This window comes from Geotrypetes seraphini, chromosome 15 (genome assembly GCF_902459505.1).
Source record: "Geotrypetes seraphini chromosome 15, aGeoSer1.1, whole genome shotgun sequence".
Taxonomy (NCBI): Eukaryota; Metazoa; Chordata; class Amphibia; order Gymnophiona; family Dermophiidae; genus Geotrypetes; species Geotrypetes seraphini.
This window is the reverse complement of record NC_047098.1, coordinates 42872170-42893766: the sequence shown is the minus strand read 5'-3', so window position 1 is coordinate 42893766 and position 21597 is coordinate 42872170. Positions and strand designations below refer to the sequence as shown.

General features: G+C 43.4%; 1 protein-coding gene across 4 annotated transcripts in view; it reads right to left on the bottom strand.

Moving 5' to 3' along the window:
* YPEL2 (yippee like 2) overlaps positions 1–20546 on the bottom strand; it is a 168743-nt gene extending 148197 nt beyond the window's left edge. Inside the window, exons 1-2 of one of the 4 annotated variants that reach the window (XM_033922082.1) lie at positions 19917–20546; positions 3375–3693 (exon numbers count right to left, since the gene is read on the bottom strand). In XM_033922082.1, the coding sequence (XP_033777973.1) occupies positions 3375–3491 (117 nt within the window). In that variant the 5' untranslated portion in view covers positions 3492–3693; positions 19917–20546. Of the gene's footprint in view, positions 1–3374; positions 3694–19871 lie in introns of all 4 variants that reach the window. The other 3 variants (XM_033922081.1, XM_033922085.1, XM_033922084.1) reach the window with 3 other exon arrangements.
* Between the last annotated feature and the right edge of the window lie 1051 nt (positions 20547–21597).

Below are 21597 nucleotides of genomic sequence, written 5' to 3'. Positions count from 1 at the left end.
ATAAGTGAAACCGTGGATACGGAAACCACGAATACAGAGGGAGAAGTGTATTGTCTACAGCAGGGATTCTTAACCACTAGTGCCTGTGCCTCCAAGGGTGTGGGAAGAGGTCAAACAGGATGCAGAGAAGGGTCTTGAAATCAGAGGCAATTTATTGAAACTTTCTAGACAGGGTAAAGGCAGTTAACAGTTACTGTAGTATAACCATTACTGTAATTTTAGCAACATGTTAGCACTGTTAGTAGCTCAGTGACACATGTAGCCGTGGGTACATTAGTCATTAATAATAATAATAATAATTTTATTTCTTATATACCGCTATATCATAAGTTCTAAGCGGTCTACAAGAAGTTACATACAATGAGAGTAAGATGTTTACAACAAGAAGTAAGAGATGTTTACAACAAGATACATACAATGAGTGTATGAGATGTAAGGGGAACAGAAAAGTACTTTCTGGGATACAAATTGCAAATGGAAGAAAACCAAGATGGTTTGAATCAAAAGGAAGTATCTAGTCAGAGATTGGGGTGCAGAGGAAAACAATTTGGGTGGAATACCTTTACAAATGGGAAGAAGGATGAGTTAATCTAAAATCAAGAGAATTGGGGATAGGGATGAGAATAGCTGAGGGGGACAATTGGTGGACAATTGTTTAGGAAGGAGGTGAGACGGTTTCATTGATTAGTTAAAAAGTGCAGGAACCAAAAAAAGGTTAAGAACTCTTGGTCTATGGTCACATCTTCAAATCTACATGGGATTATGGAGGAACTCCAGGAATTTGCATGCGAAATTATTTGATCATCAAATCGCCATTTTCAAATCAGACAATTAATTGGCCTCACAGGATTTAGACGATGATTTTTGTACATCTGGCCTCAAGTCAGAAAATAAAAAAAACTCTCAGATCCACTAGACATTCAGCAACTTTCAGAGGAATACAAAAGTGAACTAGTCCATTTGGTTTTAAAATTTCCATTCCACGTATGTACATGTGAGGGCAGCTATAAGAAGCCTTTCTGCAATTCCGGATTAGCATTGCTGTATTTAAATCCACGTAGGACAACTGTTTTCTATTACTATCCTCACTGGGCACTGGCAAACACAGGTTTGTAACTATAGTATTTTCACAGAAGAGTCAAATGCTTTATAAAGCTAGAACTTCCTGTAAGTATTCCTGCAGGACAGCACAAATCTTGCTTCTCCTACTGTTGTCTCAAGAATCTAAGGAAACATAACAAGTATCAAATGTTGACCTATAGTTAGTTTTTGTTTCATTTCAGGTGTTACGTCCACTTACACTTCACTAAAAAAAACAACTAAAAAAAACAACTAAAAAAAACTCCAAAAAAACAACACACGATAAGGTTGGCATTGAGGGTCCACAATGTAACTTAGGAGGGCAGCAGCACTTACTAGACAATTTAGACAAGATTTCCATGCATTCAGCATTGTGTTTGTGCTGAAATAAGCTTGGAAGTAATAAGATGAATCTGTTTGTTATTGTAGATTCTTCCCCCTCTTAACCAAGCAAGGTAAAGCAAAATATCTTAAGCTTCCCCCATCTTTGAAAAGCTCTTACTTTTATGGACAAATCCAGCAAAAATGGTTTACGTCTTGGCATCTGTTTCAAGAAACGTGGCATGTCAAGGCATGTGAAGAGTGAAGTAGGGTAAGCTATATTTTAGTGCAGATCCTAAGTAGTAATACACTTGTCCACATCTGCAGCATGCAAGAATTCTGGGCTGAGAGGTGGCAGATGTTTTAATCCCCTGACAGAGGAGTAGCAACCCAATAGTTAGCATAGTGGGTTTTCAAATCCCACTCCTGGTCTTTGTGATCTTGTAAAGTCACTGATCCTTCCATAATATGCTATTGAGACAGATATAGGGGAAGCCACTGCTTGCCCTGGGATTGGTAGCATGGAATGTTGCTACTATTTGGGTTTTTGCCAGAAGCTTGCAACCTGGATTGGCTATTGTGTAAACAAGATACTGGGCTAGATGGACCATTGGTTTGATCCAGTATGGCTATTCTTATGTTGACATGCACACAAGAGGATCTCAGGCACAAAAGCAACTCAGTTTCAGCTGACAGGTATCACTGGTCCATCTCTCTATCAAGTATAAGATGTTTCCTTGCTGGAACATTGTACCACAATAACATTCTTCTTAATTCTTAACATAAGTGTTATAAAGTCTAAATGAAAAAATTTAGTTTCACACTTTCGTGCCTTTTCACTTAATTAATCCAGGTCTTGTTAAATTTTACAAGCCCTTGGTAAGAACAAATGGAAATTTTAAATGTAGTGGAAACCAGTACTGTGACAGAATTTAAGCATGTTTGGGACAGTTGTAAAGGGTAGCAAGAAGAACAGGGTTGATAGGCAGGCAGACATTCAACGAATAATGGGGTGAGACCTTAGATTAGTGATACTGCCCTGGGCGAACCTTCAGTATCATTAGTGGAGGGGTGGGGAGGGGTGGAAGAGCAGCGAGAAGATGCAGCATGGAGAGGTTAGAGGAAGAGCAGTACTGATACCAGTGTCCTCAAAAGACTCTGTGGCTAGTGTGGGGCCTTTCGTATCTGTATGTACTTAAGGCTTGAAGAATTCTGCTCCTCTGATCTTCCCATTTTTGAGGGGGTGGAATCCAGCAGGTCTTGAGCATGCAGGGATACTTAAGGTTCATATTGGCTGCATGAAGTCTTCTGTAGACATGTCACCAATGTGGCTAGCAGCAAGGAAAGGAGAGATGCTGGACATCCACTTTGGAAGTGAAGGGAGGGGGAGAGGGAAGAATACACAGCTGAAGATTCCTCTAGCATGTCAGATTCCCTTGAATGGTCCTGTCGGTTTTTGGTTTGATTTTTTTATAAAGCTTACTAATGCATGTATATGACTATAAACTCACCTCTGCCTGCAAATCTATACAAATGGAAGCACTTAATGCCACATTCTTCGGACCACAAAATTCTGTAAGTCATATTCTCCATTTACAAGTTACAAGTTTATATTTCAGAAGCTTCATATAACCATTCAACATGAATTCTTTGTTAGAAATACCATGATATCAGTTATTTTCCCAATTCAGGTCTACCTTGTTATATCACAGGTTGATAGCATGATCACCAAGGTTAAAAAGTGTATACCTGTATTACATAAAATGGCATATTTTTGTCCTCGGTGTCCTTCAAGAATAACATTCCTCAACTATGCCAACTTGCTTCCTTTTCAAGATAACTATTTTACAAGCATCTGTTTTGCTAAAGTATTCTCCTGCTTTTCTTGCCCATAACTATGGCTACTTTTCAGGATGCCAGGAGTAGGTTAATCAGAGTTCTCATTAGGCTCAAGAACCCATGTACTCACACACCTTGGAAATCAGCTCATCATGGTTGGCAAGGTGAGCTCTGCAGTGGATGCAGCTGTAGGTTCTGTGACAGGAAGGCAGATAAGCCTGGAAAGTCTTGGACCTTGTCATTTTCACCATTGGAGCCACTGAATGTTGTGTGAAATCTGGGGTGGCCCAGGAGGCACTCCCACAGGAAGGGTCACACGGGAAACAGCGGAAAACACAGGTAAAGGCCGTGGTTCTGCAGGTGTTGTGTGTGGGAGCAGGCTCCACACGCTTCTGGACGCGGCTATGTTCTAGGGCAGAGCTCCTCTTTTCTGTTACAGGAACTTTTACCAACCTGTGTTTAAATGTGAAAAAGAAAAATATTAAAGACGCAAACAAGAATTTCAGATGTAATCCCTACAAGTCTGATCACAATCTCAAAACACACTACTAGTGGTCCCCAAACTATGGATTGAGACACTAAACGTTACCACAAACAGGACTGCTCTCCCTTCCAGTGGACCTCTACCATAGGAGCCAGCTCTGTAGATGCCAGTGGGTGCTGAGCATCCTTAATACTGAGCAAGCACCATTATATCCAGGGAGGAGCAATGTGTATAGTGGATACCTAATCATTTTGAAGTGTTGGCACCTATAATCTCCTACTAAGGAGTATGCCCAGTAGTGGTAGCAACAAGGTGCCTGAGATTTAGGTGCTGCCCCTTCTTTTTAGGGCTGGTAAAACCCAATACTCTTCATGGTTGAGTGCACACTAAATCCACAGAGTCTTGGCTGACTGCTACTACTGCTGCCTTCATTCTTTTGCTAGATATATCAAAAACCACTAGACAATGAGCAAAGATCTACACCAATAACCAAGAAACAAGTACAGGCAAGAAAGCACAGTTAGTTACCGTAATGGGCGTTATCCAAGGATGGCAGGCAGATATTCTCACATGTGGGCGACATCAACCATGGAGCCTGATATGGACAGTGCTAAAAGTGTACTGTCACTTTAAACTTTTTAAGAAGCTTGAGACTGTCTATACTGTGCGAGTGCCTTCCCGCTCAACGTTGGCTCGCAGTTCCTCAGTTTCATAAACAAGCTAAGAAGAAAACCAGGGGAGGTAGGAAGGATGTGGGAATATCTGCCTGCTGTCCCCGGATAACACCTGTTACGGTAAGTAACTGCTTTATCCTTGGACAAGCAGGCCTCTCTAGCTTACTGAAATGGGATGGAGGGAGAGTTGGCCATTAAGATGAAAATAAATTCTGTAAAACTGCTTGGCCAAAATGACCATCTCATCTGGAAAATTATTCTAGACAGTAGCGAGATGTAAATGTGTGAATTAAGGACCAAGTAGCTGCTTTGCCAATATCTTCAATGGGAGTGGAATGCAAGAAAAAGTCAATGATGCTGCCATAGCTCGGACTGTGTGCTGTAACATGTCCCTTGAGCTGCAGACCAGCCTGAGCATAGCAGAAGGAAATTGAGGCTGCTAACCAAATGGAAATAGTTCTCTTGTTACTGGTAGGCCCCAACCTGTTAGGGTCAAAGAGATGAACAGTTGAAGTCCTGGGTGGCTTAGTTCTTTGTAAATAGTAAGCAAAGGCACGAATGTATGAAGAGCAATTTTTCCAGGGTGAGAATGAGGCTTTGGAAAGAAGACAGAAGCACAAAGGATTGATTCAGATGAAATTCTGCAACTACCTTGGGAAAGAATTTAGGATGATTTCCGACAATCATCTTGTCATGATGAAACACTGTAAAAAGGTGGGTCGCAAACAAGTGCCTGAAGTTCACTCACTCTAAGAGCGAGAGAGAGAGAGAGAGCGAGAGAGAGCAAGAAGACCACTTTCCAAGTTAGAAACTTAAGATGAACAGATGCCAGTGATTCAAATGGCAGTTTCATCAGACTGGCAAGAACCATATTGAGATCCCAGATTAACTTGAGGTGGTTTCAATGGAGGTTTCAAGTTCAAGAGTCCATTCATAAACTGGGAAACAAGTGGATGAGTACCCAGAGGTTTATTGTTGAAAGGAGCAAGGCAAGCACTAATAGCACCAAGGAACTCTGACCGAAGTAGTTTTCAGCCCACACTTGGATAAATATAGTCCAATATTGAAGGAATAGAAGATGTGGAAGGATCCAGGTGTCCATTTGAGTTGATAGCAATGCTGAGTAGAAGGCTGTCTGTAAGCAGCTATAATGGTTTGTAGTGGGTCAGAATGGTTAAAATCTATTGAAGTTGGGTTGAGAGGTACCAAGCTGTTAGGTATAGAGATTGTAGATTGGGATGTAACAGAGATCCTCGATTCTGAGTGAGTAGAGATGGAAAGATATGCAATGGAATTGGATACTTGACACTCAATTGACATACAAGGGAAAACCAAAGATGTCTGGGCCACATAGGAGCTATTAGGATACCTATACCCACTGTATCATTTCCTCTACCATAATCTCCCCAATCCTGTAATGTCCTGTCTAAATTAGATTGTAAGCTCTTCTGAGCAGGGACTGTCTATTGTATGTTAAAATGTACAGCGCTATAGAAATAAAAAATAGTATGGTGGCTGACTCTTGTTTGAGTTTGACTGACGTTTTCAGAACTAGAGGGATTGGTGGAAAGGCATACAGGAACTTGTGTGACCAATCCAGAAGAAAAGCATCTGCCTCCAGATGATGAGAGGAGTACTGTCTGGGGCAGAAATGAGCCAACTTGTGGTTGTGGGGAGATGCAAACAAGTCTTAGGCATCCCCCATAGTGAGAAGATGTAGTGTAAGACTGGAGTTGTAAATCCACTTGTGGGGCCAAAGAAATCTGCTGAGCTTGGTTGGCTAGAGCATTCTGTTTCCCTTATAAATATATGGCTTTGAGAAATATGTTTCAAGGGATTGCCCAGTTTCACATGTGCTCAGCTTCTTGACACAGAGGAAGAGAGCCTAATTCTCCCTGCTTGTTCATGTAGTACATGGCTAATTGATTGTCTTTGCGAATGAGGACCTGATTGGAGAAATGATCTTGAAACGTTTTCAGAGTATTGCAAATTGCCCGCAGCTCTAACAGGTTGATGTGGAATGTCTTCTTGAGCAGATCACCCCCCCGAGTCCTGAGACCATCTAGGTGAGCTCCCCAAGCATACAAAGACGCATCCATCATGAATATTTTGCGATGTGGAGGAATGTGAAACAGCAAGCCTCTGGAGAGATTTGTCAGATTCAACCACCACTGGAGAGATTGATGAAGAGACAAGATCCACTGGGAGAAGGAAGCTGTGAAAATTAAGAGAAACGGAGGGCTTCCTTACTAGCCCATCCAACAGAAGTATCTGCTATATCCCTCTCAGTTGGTTGTTCCCACCCTTCCTGTACTGACTAACTAGCATTAACCCCAGAGGAAGACTCTAGAATAGGCTTTAAGCATTCTTGGGGTGAGGGACAGGCTCAAAGCAAAATTCTCAGAGTACGGGGTGTGGCTGCTTGGGGCTCACCTAGGCTTCTTCTCCTTTCTCTCAGGGGTCTCACATTCAGCTCTCCTCCCTGCTTCCAGCTGGGCTCTCTTTCTCTCCCCTCTAGCACAGTATTTCCGTGGCTGGACTCTCTCTCTCTTCTGCAACCCTCCCCTATCTCCTCCCCCCCCCCAGCCTTCTCACTTCAGCTTCACCAAAGGCTCACCTCTTCCAATAGCAGCTCCCTTTTTGTAGCCTACAGCTTTTCTTCATTCCAGCCAGTGGCTCTTCCTCCATTTCCATCTTGACTGCTTCTCTCCCACTTGTCTGGGCTGGTCCTTCTCATTCCATGCTGTTCTCGCAGGGCATGCCTGCTCTCTCTCTTGCCAGCTGCATGGTTCCTCACTGCCCTGCTTCCTGGTCCCTTCTTCCCAGTCTCCATTGGGGTTCTTCTCCTCCCTGGTATCCGATTGATGCAGCCTATTATTGCTAGGCAGTGACTCTCCTTTCTTCAATTTGCTCAAATGTGCTGATCTGAGTGATTGGTGTCGCCTGTCTCCTCTCCCATTGGCCCCCTCTTCTGGCAGGCCCACCTTGTCTACTGATTGGCCAGCTCCTCCTTCAGCATTGCCTTTTTCTTCTGCTGGGCCCCTGATTGGCCCAGCAATCTCAACCCTCTCCTTGGCTCCTTTGTTTCCTTAGTATTATAAACTAAGAAACAATGGATGAGGGCTTTAGCGAGGTATTTGCAAGCAGTGTAGTCTCATCGGTGCTAAAACAATTTGGGTATAGGCTGCAGAACAGAGTGCTTCCTTCCTGCCCCTTCTCCCAAAAACACAGTGCAGCCTCCACTTGTTCCTTTCCTGCCCTCTCCCTCCTAGGGTCCTCCTTCCATATGCAGGTGAGGACCATATTCAGCAGGCATGACGGTGCTCCATGGAGCATCCTGTTCAGGTACATTCTAGGAATTTCTTACCCCCCTTTGATTGGCTCTTCCTATTGCTGTATAATCAGGATCCAGTAGTGCCTGGCCATGCTTGAGTGGAAGGCTCTGTGGCACATTGAACTTGCTGGGTATGGTTTTTAGCCCACATATGGGGGGTTTGGAGAGAGGTAGATGGAGATGCTGCATTATGTATTTAAGTGAGGCAAGGAGTTAGTCTGGTGTTGGGGGGGGGGGCATCAGTGTGCAAGGCACAGTTATAGCCATGGTTACAATTTTTCCTGCGCATCTGTTTGTAAAGGTATTCATTATTCTCCTCAAACCACTAAGTTAAAGCTTACAGAATGAACTGCTTACAAAACAAATCTATTTCTTACTCTCAAACAGCTGACAGCAGACAGAGCTAGAGTCTATAGAGATATTGTGCCAAGAGTTTTATTGTTCCCCCTAGTTGACAGTGTGTGATAACGCTGCTATAAAGATGCTAGACAAAACAGTAAGGAAAAGTCAAACCCATCCCCATCCGAGTAATTTAAGAACATAAACAAAAGAATTATCCTGTACAAGTTCTTGATTGTTGAAACAGATGCATATTACCTTCCAAGTAGAATCATGTATCAAAAAAGATTTTGAGTGGTCTAGACCTCATTTTCTGATACATGAAAATTGACTCATTTAAAAATATGCCAAGTGGAATTGTATTTGTGTTTACACTACTGCAACATATTACACAAAGCATTGTTTAGTACACTGCTGTGACCTTGAACAAAGCCAAGAGGTAGACACTGTCAAGCTCACTGGCTGTCCATAGCCAAATGTGTTTTCAAGGGCCTAATGCTAGTGTTCAAATCTTTGCACGACATGGCACCGGGCTACATAATGACCAAGCTTCTTCCATACATGCTGAACAGGTTCCTCCACTCCCAGGATGAAATATACCTCAAAACTAGAGAATGACATGGGGAAAAAATTTGTCCCCGTCACTACCCCATCCCCAAGACCACTGCCCCCGCCCCATCCCCTTGACCACTGTCCCCGCAGCATCCATACAAGCCTCAGTACTTCAATATTTAACTTATTCCTTCCTTATAAATCAAAGTTCTGGCTGCTGAACTAGAGAAAAAGATGTTCAGCCGGCAGGGCTTTGTTTATAAATTTTTTATCAACACAACTAATATACTACTTTATCCTAAAGTAAAAAAAAAAAAAAAAGGAAATAAATAGAATATTTTTTTTCCTACCTTTGTTGTCTGGTTTCTGCTTTCCTCATCTCATTCAAGTCCTTCCATTCACTGTCTGTCTTCTCTCAGTGACTTCCATTTGCTCTATTACTGTGCCTCTCCCTTCACACACCCCCAATTGGTCTGGCATCCATCTTCTTCCCTCCACTGTCCCCAAAGTCTAGCATCTCTGTCTTCTTCTCTTCCAGCATTTTCTCCCCACTCTGCCTTCCCTATTTTTTCCCTGAAGCGTCTTCTGCCCATTCTGCCTTCCCCATTTTTTCCCTGCAGCGTCTTATGCCCATTCTGCCTTCCTCATTTCCCTTCAGCATCTTCTGCCCACCACCACCCTTCCCTCTCACCACCCTTCAGCACCCCTCGCGCAGCCTGAGAATCTCCCTCCCCCTTACCTTCGCGGCGTGCTAGTAAAGAAATTGCGTCAGAGGAGAAGATTCTGCCCACACACACACACACACACAACTGCAGGCAGGCTCAGCCGACTTCAACAAGTTACTTTGCTAACGTACTGCGAAGGTAAGGGGGAGGGAGGGAAGGAAGGGAAGGAAATAGATTTGGTAAGTAGGAAGATGGGAGGTGACAGTGCACGTTCCCTCCCTTAACTACGGGAACAAGGCCATTCACCGCTCCATGGGGTGGTGGATGGTCTTGTCCCCGTACCCGCAGTAAGCACTCTCCCCCCTCCCCCACCGTTTCATCGGGTTACCTCAAAACATCCCCTAGTTGTGCCCTTCAACTGCAAACTGCCAAACAACGTTCCTACTCCTACTTCATACCAATCCACTGGAATCAACTGCCCCCACAGATTAGATCCCTTGAAGGACTCCAACTTTAGGAAAGCAATAAAAAACATACCTGCTCATCTAACTCCCCCATCCATGACTGATAGATTACAAAGAAATGTATATTGAGACAAGATCCTTGGTATGTGTCGCGTTAGTTACAGTGCAAGATTTTATCCTATGGTAAACTGCATATTAGTACAGTGGTACCTCGGAATCCGAACTTAATCCATTCCAGAACCCTGCTCGAGTTCCAAAACTATTTTTCCCCATTGAAAACAATAGAAACTGGATTAATCTGTTCCTTTGTCCCGCAAACTCAGCTTTCCTCTTGCTCTTATTTTCTGCTGGACACATGGCTAATATAGATGGCCTGAGGGCGGTGCAGGAACAATGCGCTGTGGCATAGACAGCAAGATCGGCAACTGCAAGCAGTGCTTAGCCCAAAGCTTCCCTCTGATGCAAAACCGCCCAGGCGGAAACAAGAAGCTGCGGAGGGGAAGCTTTGGGCTGAGCAATGCTTGCAGTTTCCATACGTTCGGATTCCAAAGCAGCATTCGGATTCCGGGGCAAAATTTAATTTAAAAATAGTTCAGATTCCAAGTTGTTCGAGTTCTGGGGTGTTCAGATTCCGAGGTACCATTGTACTAGATCCTTAGTATGTGTCGAGTTAGGATTAAAAAAAACAAAACACAAACAACCTTGTACTATAACTATGGCAAATGTAACCTGCAACCTGTTCTGAGCTCTTTGGGGAGGACAGGATAGAAAATGAAATAGCAAGTTAAGCTATAAACTTTTATACACATCTGAGATATAGTTAAGGTAAGTTACAGAGGAAAAAAAAATGCACTGTACTGCAGTTTTCTGTGCATAAATTTTGCTATAAGAAAAACTGCTAAATGAGCAGATGTGTAATTATTCAGTTTTATTTGCTATTTTGCTAATTGTTGTAAATGTTAAATTGTGGGGAGGGATCTGCAAAGTTTACATAACATGCTATTTTCCGTTTTGTGATTGGCATCTAAAAGGCATTCACCTCTGGCCATGAGACATCAAGGCCAATGTACTTAATTCTCCCTACCTTCCAACCATTGTTTATTTTTTGCCACATTTCTGAGATTTAGTTTTCTAGTGATGCAACATGGGCTTATAGTGAGGATCTAGAACTGGAAGTTAATTGCCTAAAGAGTACTGACAACTAAGGTGTTCTTGCCAAGCTGTGTTAGCATGTATGGATTTGTATAGCCTGACATTTCATATCACTGCATGTTGTGAAGGCTCAGGGTTCATTATTTTTCAAAAATATTTTAGCCTTTTATGGTAGTCAAACAAAAACATGACAGCTCCCAAGAGTAAACCTCTGCAAGCCCCCATCTTCCCTCACTTTTGGCCCAAAATTAGCGACGTTCTTACAGGTATTCGGGGAAGGGACAGACACTCCTATATATAGAAAGCTACTCCCTATGGCCAGCAGAAGCTTCCCTTATGTATCCATACACTAGGCAGGCTGTGCACTCATTTGTCTGCTCCCATTTGTCCGCATGCTCACTTGTCTTGCACTCACTTGTCCTGCGCACATTTGACTATGAACCATTGCATTGTTGCAAGAGACACACCTTACTGACCTAGGGCATGCTAAACTACGGAGAGGTTGGGTTGAACGCTGTATAACCGCGGCTGCAGTCGGGAAGAAGCGGAGAGTGGCTATCCTTTTTCGTAAATTGGTGGCCTCTCAGATTACCCCGGTGGCCGTTGACGCTAATGGCCGCTATGCCTTTTGTACGGCAGTGGTCACAGGTGTTATGGTGTTGATTGGTTGTGTTTATGCTCCCAATACCTATGATAAATCCTTCTATGCTGGTTTGAAGGCTCTACTCTTGCAGCGTGCTCATCTTCCGATGATTTTAGGCAGGGATTTCAATGTTGTTTGGGACTCCTCTGTGGATAAATCTCATTCTGCTTCAGGTGGTGGGGTGACTGAGGCTAAGGGTCTTCCCCTGTCAGCTTTTGGATCTTTTGGATGTCTGGTGACTACTTCACCCTGGGGAGCGGGATTACACCCATCTGTCTCGTGCTCACTCCACTCAATCTCGTATCGACTATGTGTTGATCTCTCGTTCTCTTTTCTCCAAGGTACAGCATGCTGAAATTGGGCCTTATGCGATTTTGGATCATGTGTGGATGTGGATAGACTAGATCTTAGATATGGGGCCTCGCTCCCCGGGATCTTGGGCCTACCCTCTGTGGCTCCAGGAGGATCCTCACTTTTTCTCTTATCTTCAGAGGGAGTGGAAAGATTACCAATTCCATAATAGCCAGCATGTGGAAGATCCCGTTTTATACTGGGAAACGGCAAAGGCGGTTCTTTGTGGAGCCATTATTAGCTATTTTAGTAGGGTTCGGAAGGCCCGCAACCGGGAGTTGCTTTGCTTGTCCGACCAATTGACGAAGGCTCGCCGGGCTTTTGGGGTTCAGCCTACTTTGGTTAACAAGCAGAGTTTATTGTCTTTGCTCACGAAGCTCAATGAGATTTTACACCACCGGGCTTCACGTTCTCTTGCTTATTATAAATACCGCTTATATGTAAACGGCAATAAGGGGGGGGGTCACTTTTGGCCCGACTGGTTTCCCAGGGGGAGAGTCATAAGAAGATCTTGCACCTTCGCACTGGCGACTCAGCTCGTGTCACGGGTGATGCTGACATTTGTGAGGTCTTTTGCTGTTTCTATGCCAACCTCTATGCTTCGCCCCCCCAGATTTGGGGCTTCCTGGGGACTTCTATTTGGATGATCTAGCTCTTCCTCATCTCACTGATGAGCAGTTGGCCCATCTGAATATGCCTATTGATGCTGGGGAGGTGGAGCTCGCTATTTCTCAAAGTCCTACTCTGCGAGCCCCTGGCATTGATGGGTATCGAGCTGAGTTTTATAAACTTCTGAAAATCGGAGATAGTATCGCCTCTGGTTAATATGTTTAATGTGATAGTCAATGCTGAAGCGATGCCAGAACACCTTAATGTGGCTCAAATTATAGTTCTTCCCAAACCTGGGAGAGATCCTACGCTCCCGGGATCTTACCGTCCTATCTCCCTGCTTAACTTCGATGTCAAGCTTTTGGCTAAGATCTTGGCCAACCGGTTGGCCTGGCTTTTGCCGCTTCTTCTACATAAGCCACAAGTTGATTTTGTTAAAGGTCGTTCGGTGGCAAAGAGCTTACGGAAGATCTTGACCTCTTTAGAGTATAGCGCGCGAATAGCGTCGCCTTCTCTTCTCATTAGTTTCGACGCTGAGAAGGCGTTTGATCTTGCTCGGTGGGATTATTTGTTTGCTACCCTGATCAAGTATGGTTTACAGGGCCGCTTTGTCTCGGCTATTTGCACGCTTTATGCTATTCCCCAAGCCACTCTGTGGGTTAATGGCTGTAGTTCTTCCTTATTTGAGATTTATAGAGGCACCCGTCAGGGCTGTCCCCTCTCTCCTTTGTTGTTCGTCCTGGCCCTTGACCCGCTTCTTCGTGATATTTACTTGAACCTGGATATTAGGGGTGGTCGCCCTGGGGTCTCGAAGCTTTAAAATTGCAACTTTCGCGGACCATATTTTGGCTCATTTGGCTAGTCACTCTTTGCATGCTCTTTTGGAAACCATTAGAGAATATGGGGATTATGCCGGTTTTCGTTTGAATTTGCTTAAATCTGAAGCTCTACCCTCCTCTTTGGCTTTGAAGGCTCAGTGGGGCGCCTCCTTTCCCTTATGGTGGGCTACAGGCTCTTTTAAATATTTGGGGGTGCATCTCTCGATCTCTACAACCCACCTCTATTCCCTTAACATTTCCCAGCTCTTGGCCGATACTAGGGCTCAGCTTGAGGCCTGGGGTGATCTTCCTTTATCCTTGATGGGCCATATCTCTTTGATTCGCATGATGATCTTCCCTCGTTGGTTGTATGTGTTGCAATCTTTACCGCTTCGCTTATTGAAAAAGGATATTTCCAGATTACACCGTTTATTGTCTCGATTTTGTTGGCGGTCTCGTAAGCCAAAAAGTGTGCTTTTCTTATTTGGTGGGCGGCTGGCTGCAGGGGGCCTTGGAATCCCCGATTTTGGTCTCAATAATGAGGCTTGCTTGCTTAGACACATGAAGGATTGGTTGCAGGGAGCCCAATATACTCCTTTGGATTTTGAACGTGATTTTTTTTATCCCTCATTCTTTCTTTAGCCTCTTACATTTGCCTGCTCAGGAGCTTTCTGCCCTATTCCGTCCCAGTGTTCTTTTGATATCCATGCGTGCTGTGTGGGGCAGCTTGGTTGGTAGATTGGCAACCCCCGCGAGACGAATCAGTTACCCCTACAGGGGAACTCGGCCTTTCTGCTGGGCCAGGATAACCCTACTTTTCTTTGTTGGGCCGCCCGGGGCATTACTCTGGTGGAACACTTGTTGACTAAGGATGGGAGTTGGAAACCCCTTGAGGCTTTTGATGATCGTTTGAGGTGTTGAGGTGATACTTTTGCCTATTGTCAGGTTAAGCACTATGCTCTCTCTCTTCTGCCAGAGCACCTCGCGCAGCCGATAGGAGTCCATCTTTGGATGGAGATCTGTTCTACCTCGGTGTCAGCACTGTATAAGGCCCTTTCTGGATTTGAACATCCCAAAGATGTCTCGAGGATACAGGGGGGTTGGGGTCAGGAGCTTCATCGCGACCTTGGCCACTGTGACATCCTGTGTGCCTTGCGGGGGGTCCCTCGCTTGATAACGGGAGTAGTTTCAAGAATGCTATGTTCGAGTGCTTTACAGAGCCTATTTTACTCAGGTACAATTACATAAAGTGAGAGGCATTGATTCCCCTCTCTGTTTGAAATGTGGCCGGGTCCCAATACCTTTGCTCACTCTTTTTGGGACTGTTGGACCGTACAAGCTTTTTGACAGTCCATCGTCCATTATCTCCAGGGTTTATTTCAGGGTCCCATTTTGGGTACTGTAGAGAACCTGGTTTTGGATCTTCCTGGGGCTTTCCACAGCCTTCCCAAGGGGGGTCCCCAATAGTGTTGTAAGGTGTGCCTCCTTGCTCGTAAGTGCATTTTGCAATCCTGGACTGTTTCTGAGCCTCCCTCTTATTGGACTTGGAGATCTCTGGTACATACTTTGGCAGCCTGAGAGGCGACTGGCAGTCCTCGACGACGGCGCAATTACCTGCAGATTTGGGGAGCCTATCTGGATTCCTTACCTCCTAGAGGTCGTAGCCTCCTTTTGAACTCTCTTGCTTAAGCTTCATTAGTGTTCTCTGTGCTGGCTCCCCTGGTCAGTCACTGCCTATCTCTTCCCCTTTTTTTTTCTCTCTCTTTTCATGTTTGTTTTGGGGGGGGGATTTCCTCTTGACGTAGCCTAGGGGCCACAAGAGTACGGGCCTTTGGCATCCGAGAGACCTTTTGATCATTTTTTGTATATTGCTGGAGGGGGACCCCGGTGGGGTAGTTGCATTGTATGTGTGTGTGTGTGGGGGGGGGGGTCTGCATTTTGAACCGTTTCTGAAAATTGTGTATTGATGGATATTGGTTCCTCTGTTCTTGTTATATATCTTGCTCTATGTTTTTTTATCATATTCACAATAAAACAGATTTGAACATAAATGAGACTTATCTTTGAAGCCCTAGTTTAGGCATTAGCTAACACCAGGGACAGATAAACGCCAACATGCATGTTTTGTATGCAACGGTACTGCTTCAGGGCATATTTTCAGTTACTGAAGTTTTTTAACATGGCGGGCCTCAACACTGATCCCTGTAGCCAGCCATTGTTGGAAAGGTATAGGGGGTATGAATCACAAACAGCAGCAGGAGTGGACATTCCTCCTGACGTCCTTCAATTTAGAGTGGGGTTTGTTTGTTGTTGTTTTTTCGGGGGGGGGGGGGGTGTCTGAGCTATCAAGCCTTACTTTCCTGTCAGTGCTGAGTGGAAAAAAAGCTACGACAGCTCAGACCCTGTCGGATGATTTTGGCTGCAAATGTGGCGCAACAAGGTTAGTGAATCACCTAGCGATGACAGAGGTTATAGAGTGCTCCTTTAAATATTGATGAGCCCATTTTATTAACATTTTAATATTAAGGACCTCATTGTGTTACATTTGCATGGCAGAGTCAGAGACTGCTAGGAAGCTCAGAAAATGTCATTCTGATAGTCGGCCGCTAAAATAGTGGCACGCTAAACAGTTTAGCGACAATGTTAAGGGCATGGCAACTTTTGAGAATCCAGCCCTCAGTCCCTTAGTACACCGATGAGCAGAATTGGAGTAGTCTTGCAGCCCTCCCCCATTCATATTTCCTTTGTTGGACAGGGTTAGAAGCACCTCTCCTTCCCTTCCAGCATTTTGCTACCCTCCTTGGTTTGAATTATTGCATATGGACTCAGATGCTGTGACAAAGTTGATGAAATTCTGTGCATTAGAGGTGGTTAGTATGTTTTGGAAAAAGGAAGGGTTCAAGTGGAGACTGGGTTGCCTATATGAGTTCCATAGGATGAAGAAATTCCCCAGCAGTAACAGGACTGGATGGCCCGATTCCTAGGTTCTTGAAGGCTTTACGGGTTGAATTAATTGGTAATATACTGATCTGCTGCAGGCTGATTTGCATTACACTTGTGATAGCCTCAGCAGGCCACTGTACAATGAGCAGAAGCAGAATTTCTGTTTACTTTCTAGTTCAAAGCTGAAGATTCTCTACATGTCGATCCTGTAATGTACAGCTTTCATGACATGCCAGAGTTTAAGAAAACTGTTGCAAATAGGACCAGAAAGTAGCAAGTGACCGAATTTAATGCCAGAAGGCTACTTACAACATGATCTCAGCAATTACATTTCCCACATAAGGGATAATTATTTACAACAGAGTTAAGATATTGCCAAAAGCCTTAGCAACATAAGACAGCACAAAAAAAGGAAGAAGTTGTACAGCTTTCTTCCTCACCTCTGGATACTCAAACTCAAATAGTTTTTCTTACAAAATAAAAATCTCATTTAAGACCAAAGAAAAAGGCAGAGATATGCACATGGAATTTTTTATTTATTTATTTACAACCAGCAATTGCTGTCCTAGTGGCAGGTCAAAACTTTCTTCCATGCCAGCCTTGCAGTCTCAGGAAAGTTTGCTGGGGATACATACATTATATAAACAAGACCATGGCACAAAAAAAAAAAAAAAGCTGGAATGCTAGAGTATGTGCACCCAGCAATCTAATTTGACTGATGGAGAGGGGAAGAGAATCAGCTTCAGACTATATTGGGCCTGATTCACCAAGACTTTTCTGCTATTATGGATGGGGTAATAAATGAATAAGGCCTTTACTTGAGATAAGTATTTCACTTTAAGTAAAGTGAACAACAAGACTGCTACTCAGTAAAGTTGCCACTATATACAGCTGGCTCAACCTACAAACCAGGTGAGGCCCTGGTCCAGAGAACCAGTAATAAAGGGTGCCAAAATCCCAGCCCCGTCTACCTCCAAACTTCTAGATGGATAGATGTCAAGACTGGGGTTTTGGCCTCCTTCATCAATACCGTAAATCACTGCCTCACCTGGGGAGGGCAGTAATGCAAAAGTTGGCTCAGGGCATCACTGTCTCTTGAGCAAGCCCTGCTACACACATTATCTATTATACAGCAAAAAAAAAAAAAGTTAGTGTTTATCCTTATATTGCATCAATGACTACAGTTAGTTGTAGTCAATTTGTACTGCTGACAGATGTAGCTCTGCAGTCTATCAAATATATATTAACATCATCTCAGACAGCCTTCACCCCAATTCTTATTCCCAGCTGCCACCGACAGGACTCAGAAAAAGAATGAGTCCCTGCTATTATGTAATACTGTATAGTCGCATTATATGGTCCCCTTGGGCAGAGGACCATTACTAGTCTGAGCATTAGGCAAGAAGAGAATAAAATTAATTCATACCTCTTAGGTTAAAAAAAAAATACCCCAAAAAAAACAACGACATGTACAGAGAATTAATAATTGTTTTCATCTCAAATCATGTCTATAGAAAAAGCACTACAGAAAAATTAATCTCATGGAAAACATTTGAATAGTGCTTCATGTTTGAGGAGGGGAAGGCTCTCCTTGAACACTTTCCACAACCTTTAGCTAAGGACATTTCAAGAAATCTTTTTATAATTTACATACATCACACTGTCTTGATGTTACCTGTATAATCAAGTAACAAGTGGAGAGGAAATAGAGTCAAAGGACAAAAGTAGCAGGGTTTGTTTGGTTTTGTTTTAAGCAGAAATACAGCACAGTTAAATATTTTTGTTCATACCACTTACAAAAAAAAAAAAAAAAGAAATATTTAAATTCACAAAGAAAGATCAAGCTACAATATTTTACCTATTAATACTTAAATGGAATAGAAATAGGTTAGTAGCAGTAAGTAACTTGAGAGCAGAGTTAAGACCACCCATGTCCTCGCCTCCAGTTATAATATATTATCAGGTCCCCAGGTTATTTTCTCTAGGTAATCAACTTTGGTTGCTTGAGTTAATCAAAGCAAAGTATCCTGTTAGACATAATGTACTTTGCAGGTTTTATAATATTGGCCCAACAAGAAAATCAAGGATTTCTATTACAAGTGTATATGTACTACATCATGGGATAACCTTGTAGTGTATGTTGATTCAATAGAAAATGTTTCATAACCATCAAAAAAATCCAGTAGTCTCACAGATTTATTATTGGAGGGGACTTCCTTACCCCACTTAATCACACATTAAAGCACAAGAGTTATTAGAAATTTACACTGCTAAACACAGAGTCTAAATAAGAAGTAAATTCACTGAAACAATGATTATTATTACTCTCTCATTTTAAGTGCGAGTACTATTCAGAAACACTATAACCTCTCATTCGGTCACATGTGACAAACAGTCTTCCCCATTCTGTGGATATGTTGAAAGAGCATAGAATATATAGCCCACTGACAGCTACTGCTAATTTTAACCTGGCTATTTTTAGCACATCTCAGGAGTAATATGCCTCTTAAGTTTACTCTTTTCCTCTACCTCACCCCTTTATAATTCATAACTCTGAATAAATATTTTTAGCATTCCTGCCTGCATTTTATTTCATCTACTGTACAAAGCTCCAATATAAACAGGTGACACTGTTGCTTACGATTCAATTACAGGCCACTGCACAATGCCCTTGAATCAGAACACCTTTCCTTGAAAGAAGTGCAACTGGTATTTGTGCATTCTTCACATTCACTAGAAATGATTCTGCCCATGCATCCAGATTTTTTGTCATATGCCTTGTAAGTGATTCAGGACAGGAAAAACACAGAGACTAAGGATGCAAGATAAGCTGCTCCCTCCTCCCTTTCCCTTGAACCTGTTTGTAAATAAAAGCAGCCACATGGCATAAGGTCAAAATAAGAGCAGGAGCTTTTATTTCTCTTGATTTAGGACCCTTGGAATAACTCAGATAAGATACAGAATAGGTTTCAAAAACCCTACCTTCCCAGCCACCTGATATACTGGAAACATTAACAAGGATTACAGTATCTGGTTCCCCCTTGACTATTTTCTATTATAGACACTCACTACACGTCAAAAGGCTGAGCTTAATTTCACTCGGTCATATTTGTATGTACTGGATTCAAAGAGTTTCCTTTGAACTTACAGCAGAGTAATAACTGCAGTTCAACCAAATCAGGAGTCCACTATAAGGATTTGGGGCCAAATCTATTTGTAATTTTAAAAAAAACACTAAGGGTGGAGAAGGATCGTGAAAACACATTTTCTTCTTTCCGTAGTCAAAACGACAAGTTTAAAAAATGTGTTTTAAAAGAAGACCCTCAAAACACCTGTAAAACAAAGATAAACCAACCCTGAATTATAAGGGCCCGACTTAGCTATTCTGTTCAATATAAGATTTAGCCATTAAAACTATATATTCTGGTTAAGGGCCACCACAAGCATCCTAAGGATTTCTTTCCGTTGAAGAGACAAATGCAGCCCCTCAAAAGACCTAGTCACAGTATATCATTTTTATTGGGCGAATGAATCAGGGAAAAATTGCGCACCACAAAAATATTCATTAAGACAGTTTAACACGCTCGGTTAATTCGTTCCTACCTAAAAGAATGAGCAGAAGAAACATTTTCAAACACGAACGCTTACTCTTGTACAAGCGGGCTAGTCCGCCCTCCGAGTTCGAAGCCACGGGCGAGTAGCGCGCCGTCTGGACAGCTCTAGACGTTTTAGCGCTTGTGCTCATACTTCTCCCGAGCCCAGGATAAGCTTCACCCGCGCGCAGCAACAGGAGCGGGACGGGGTGGCGGCCTCAACCGAGGAGCCCCGGGCGGACGCAGACACCTCGGTCCCAGGCGAGCCACGCCAGATCCTAAACGCTGTTGACGATCTCGGTATTCTGTCTCGCGACGCGTCACGGCGTAGCAGGCGCGGGGCTGGTGGTCCTCACGAGCCGAGGCAGCTCGAGCGCAGACGCGAACACCATTCACTTCCCCAAACTCGTTCTCCCTTTTCTTAAAAAAAAAAAAAAAACAACAACCAAAACCCTTAGCTGTATAAGGTAGCGCCACGCCCCCTCGTCACGCCCCCTGCCCTCCTTATAAAAGCCACGCAGCTAAACCTGCTGGCAGTCGAGTGACACCTGTCCGCACCTATAACCACCCCGCCGGCATATAGCAACGTTCACCGGGTTGGTCGCCGGGGGACGCAGCCCAGACTTTACTGCCCAACCCCCCAACAACCAATCGGTGATCTCGTAGATGCCCGGGGAATTCCCGACTCCTAGATTAGGTAGCGGCTGTAAGACAAAACAGCTGTGGAGCAGCCAACCAATGAGAGGTGTGCTCCTGCTGACAGCATGGGAACCGGGGGCGGACGAACAAATAAACAAAAGCCGTTTCCTCTTAAAGGGGCAGCGCCAGCCTGAAACCAGTGGCCAATGCCATAAAAAAACAATTACTGCTAATTATTGTTGTTTGTAGTCGTTTAAAGTTTAGAATCAATTAAATGCGTGGGCTAAGCTGAAAATGACCACTTATTTCAAAATATCAATTTGCCTCTTCCTTGGCTCTTCCTTACACTTCTTTTATTTTGAAATGTTTATTTCTCATACTTCATACTGTTTGGTTTTTATTTTATTTTTAGAATGTTTTTCAGCTGTCTCTGGCAGCCTACTTGTATGAGATACAACAACATAATTTCATAACGGTGGAAGAAACTGGATAAGGAGTGCTTTCCACACCATCCAAATATTTACTTCTTCTCATTAGGAAATAAGCACCTTAGGTAAATACCTGCGCCCCTAAACAGAAACACACACAACTATTTTTGAAAAATAATGTGTTAATGACTGGGACTGTGGTTTTGCTGTAATTTCTGTTGTTCTTTAACACCTCCCATGAAACAGAAACCATAGGCAATCTCCTGGTTTGTCTAATGCTTAACTAGGTTCTGCTCCTATGAATTTGCATGGCTTGACTGTATTAAAAATAGAGAAAAATTAAGGCAGATAAAGTCCATATGGCCTATCCCGTTTGTCTATCCATGCCATCTACTATTTCTTCTCCATCAGAGATCCAATATACTTGTCCCAAGGCTTTCTTGAATTCAGATACCTTTTCTGTCTCCACCATCTCAACCGGGCGGGAGGCCATTCTTCACCTTTCCGTGAAAAAGTATTTTCTAAGGTTACTCCTGAGTCTGTCCCCTTTAACCTTCATCCAACGTCCTCTCATTTCAGAGCTTCCTTTCAACTGAAACTCATCTCTTGTACACTTATGTCTCCATATGTTTTTATGACAAGGACCACTAACCATTTTAGTAGCCACCC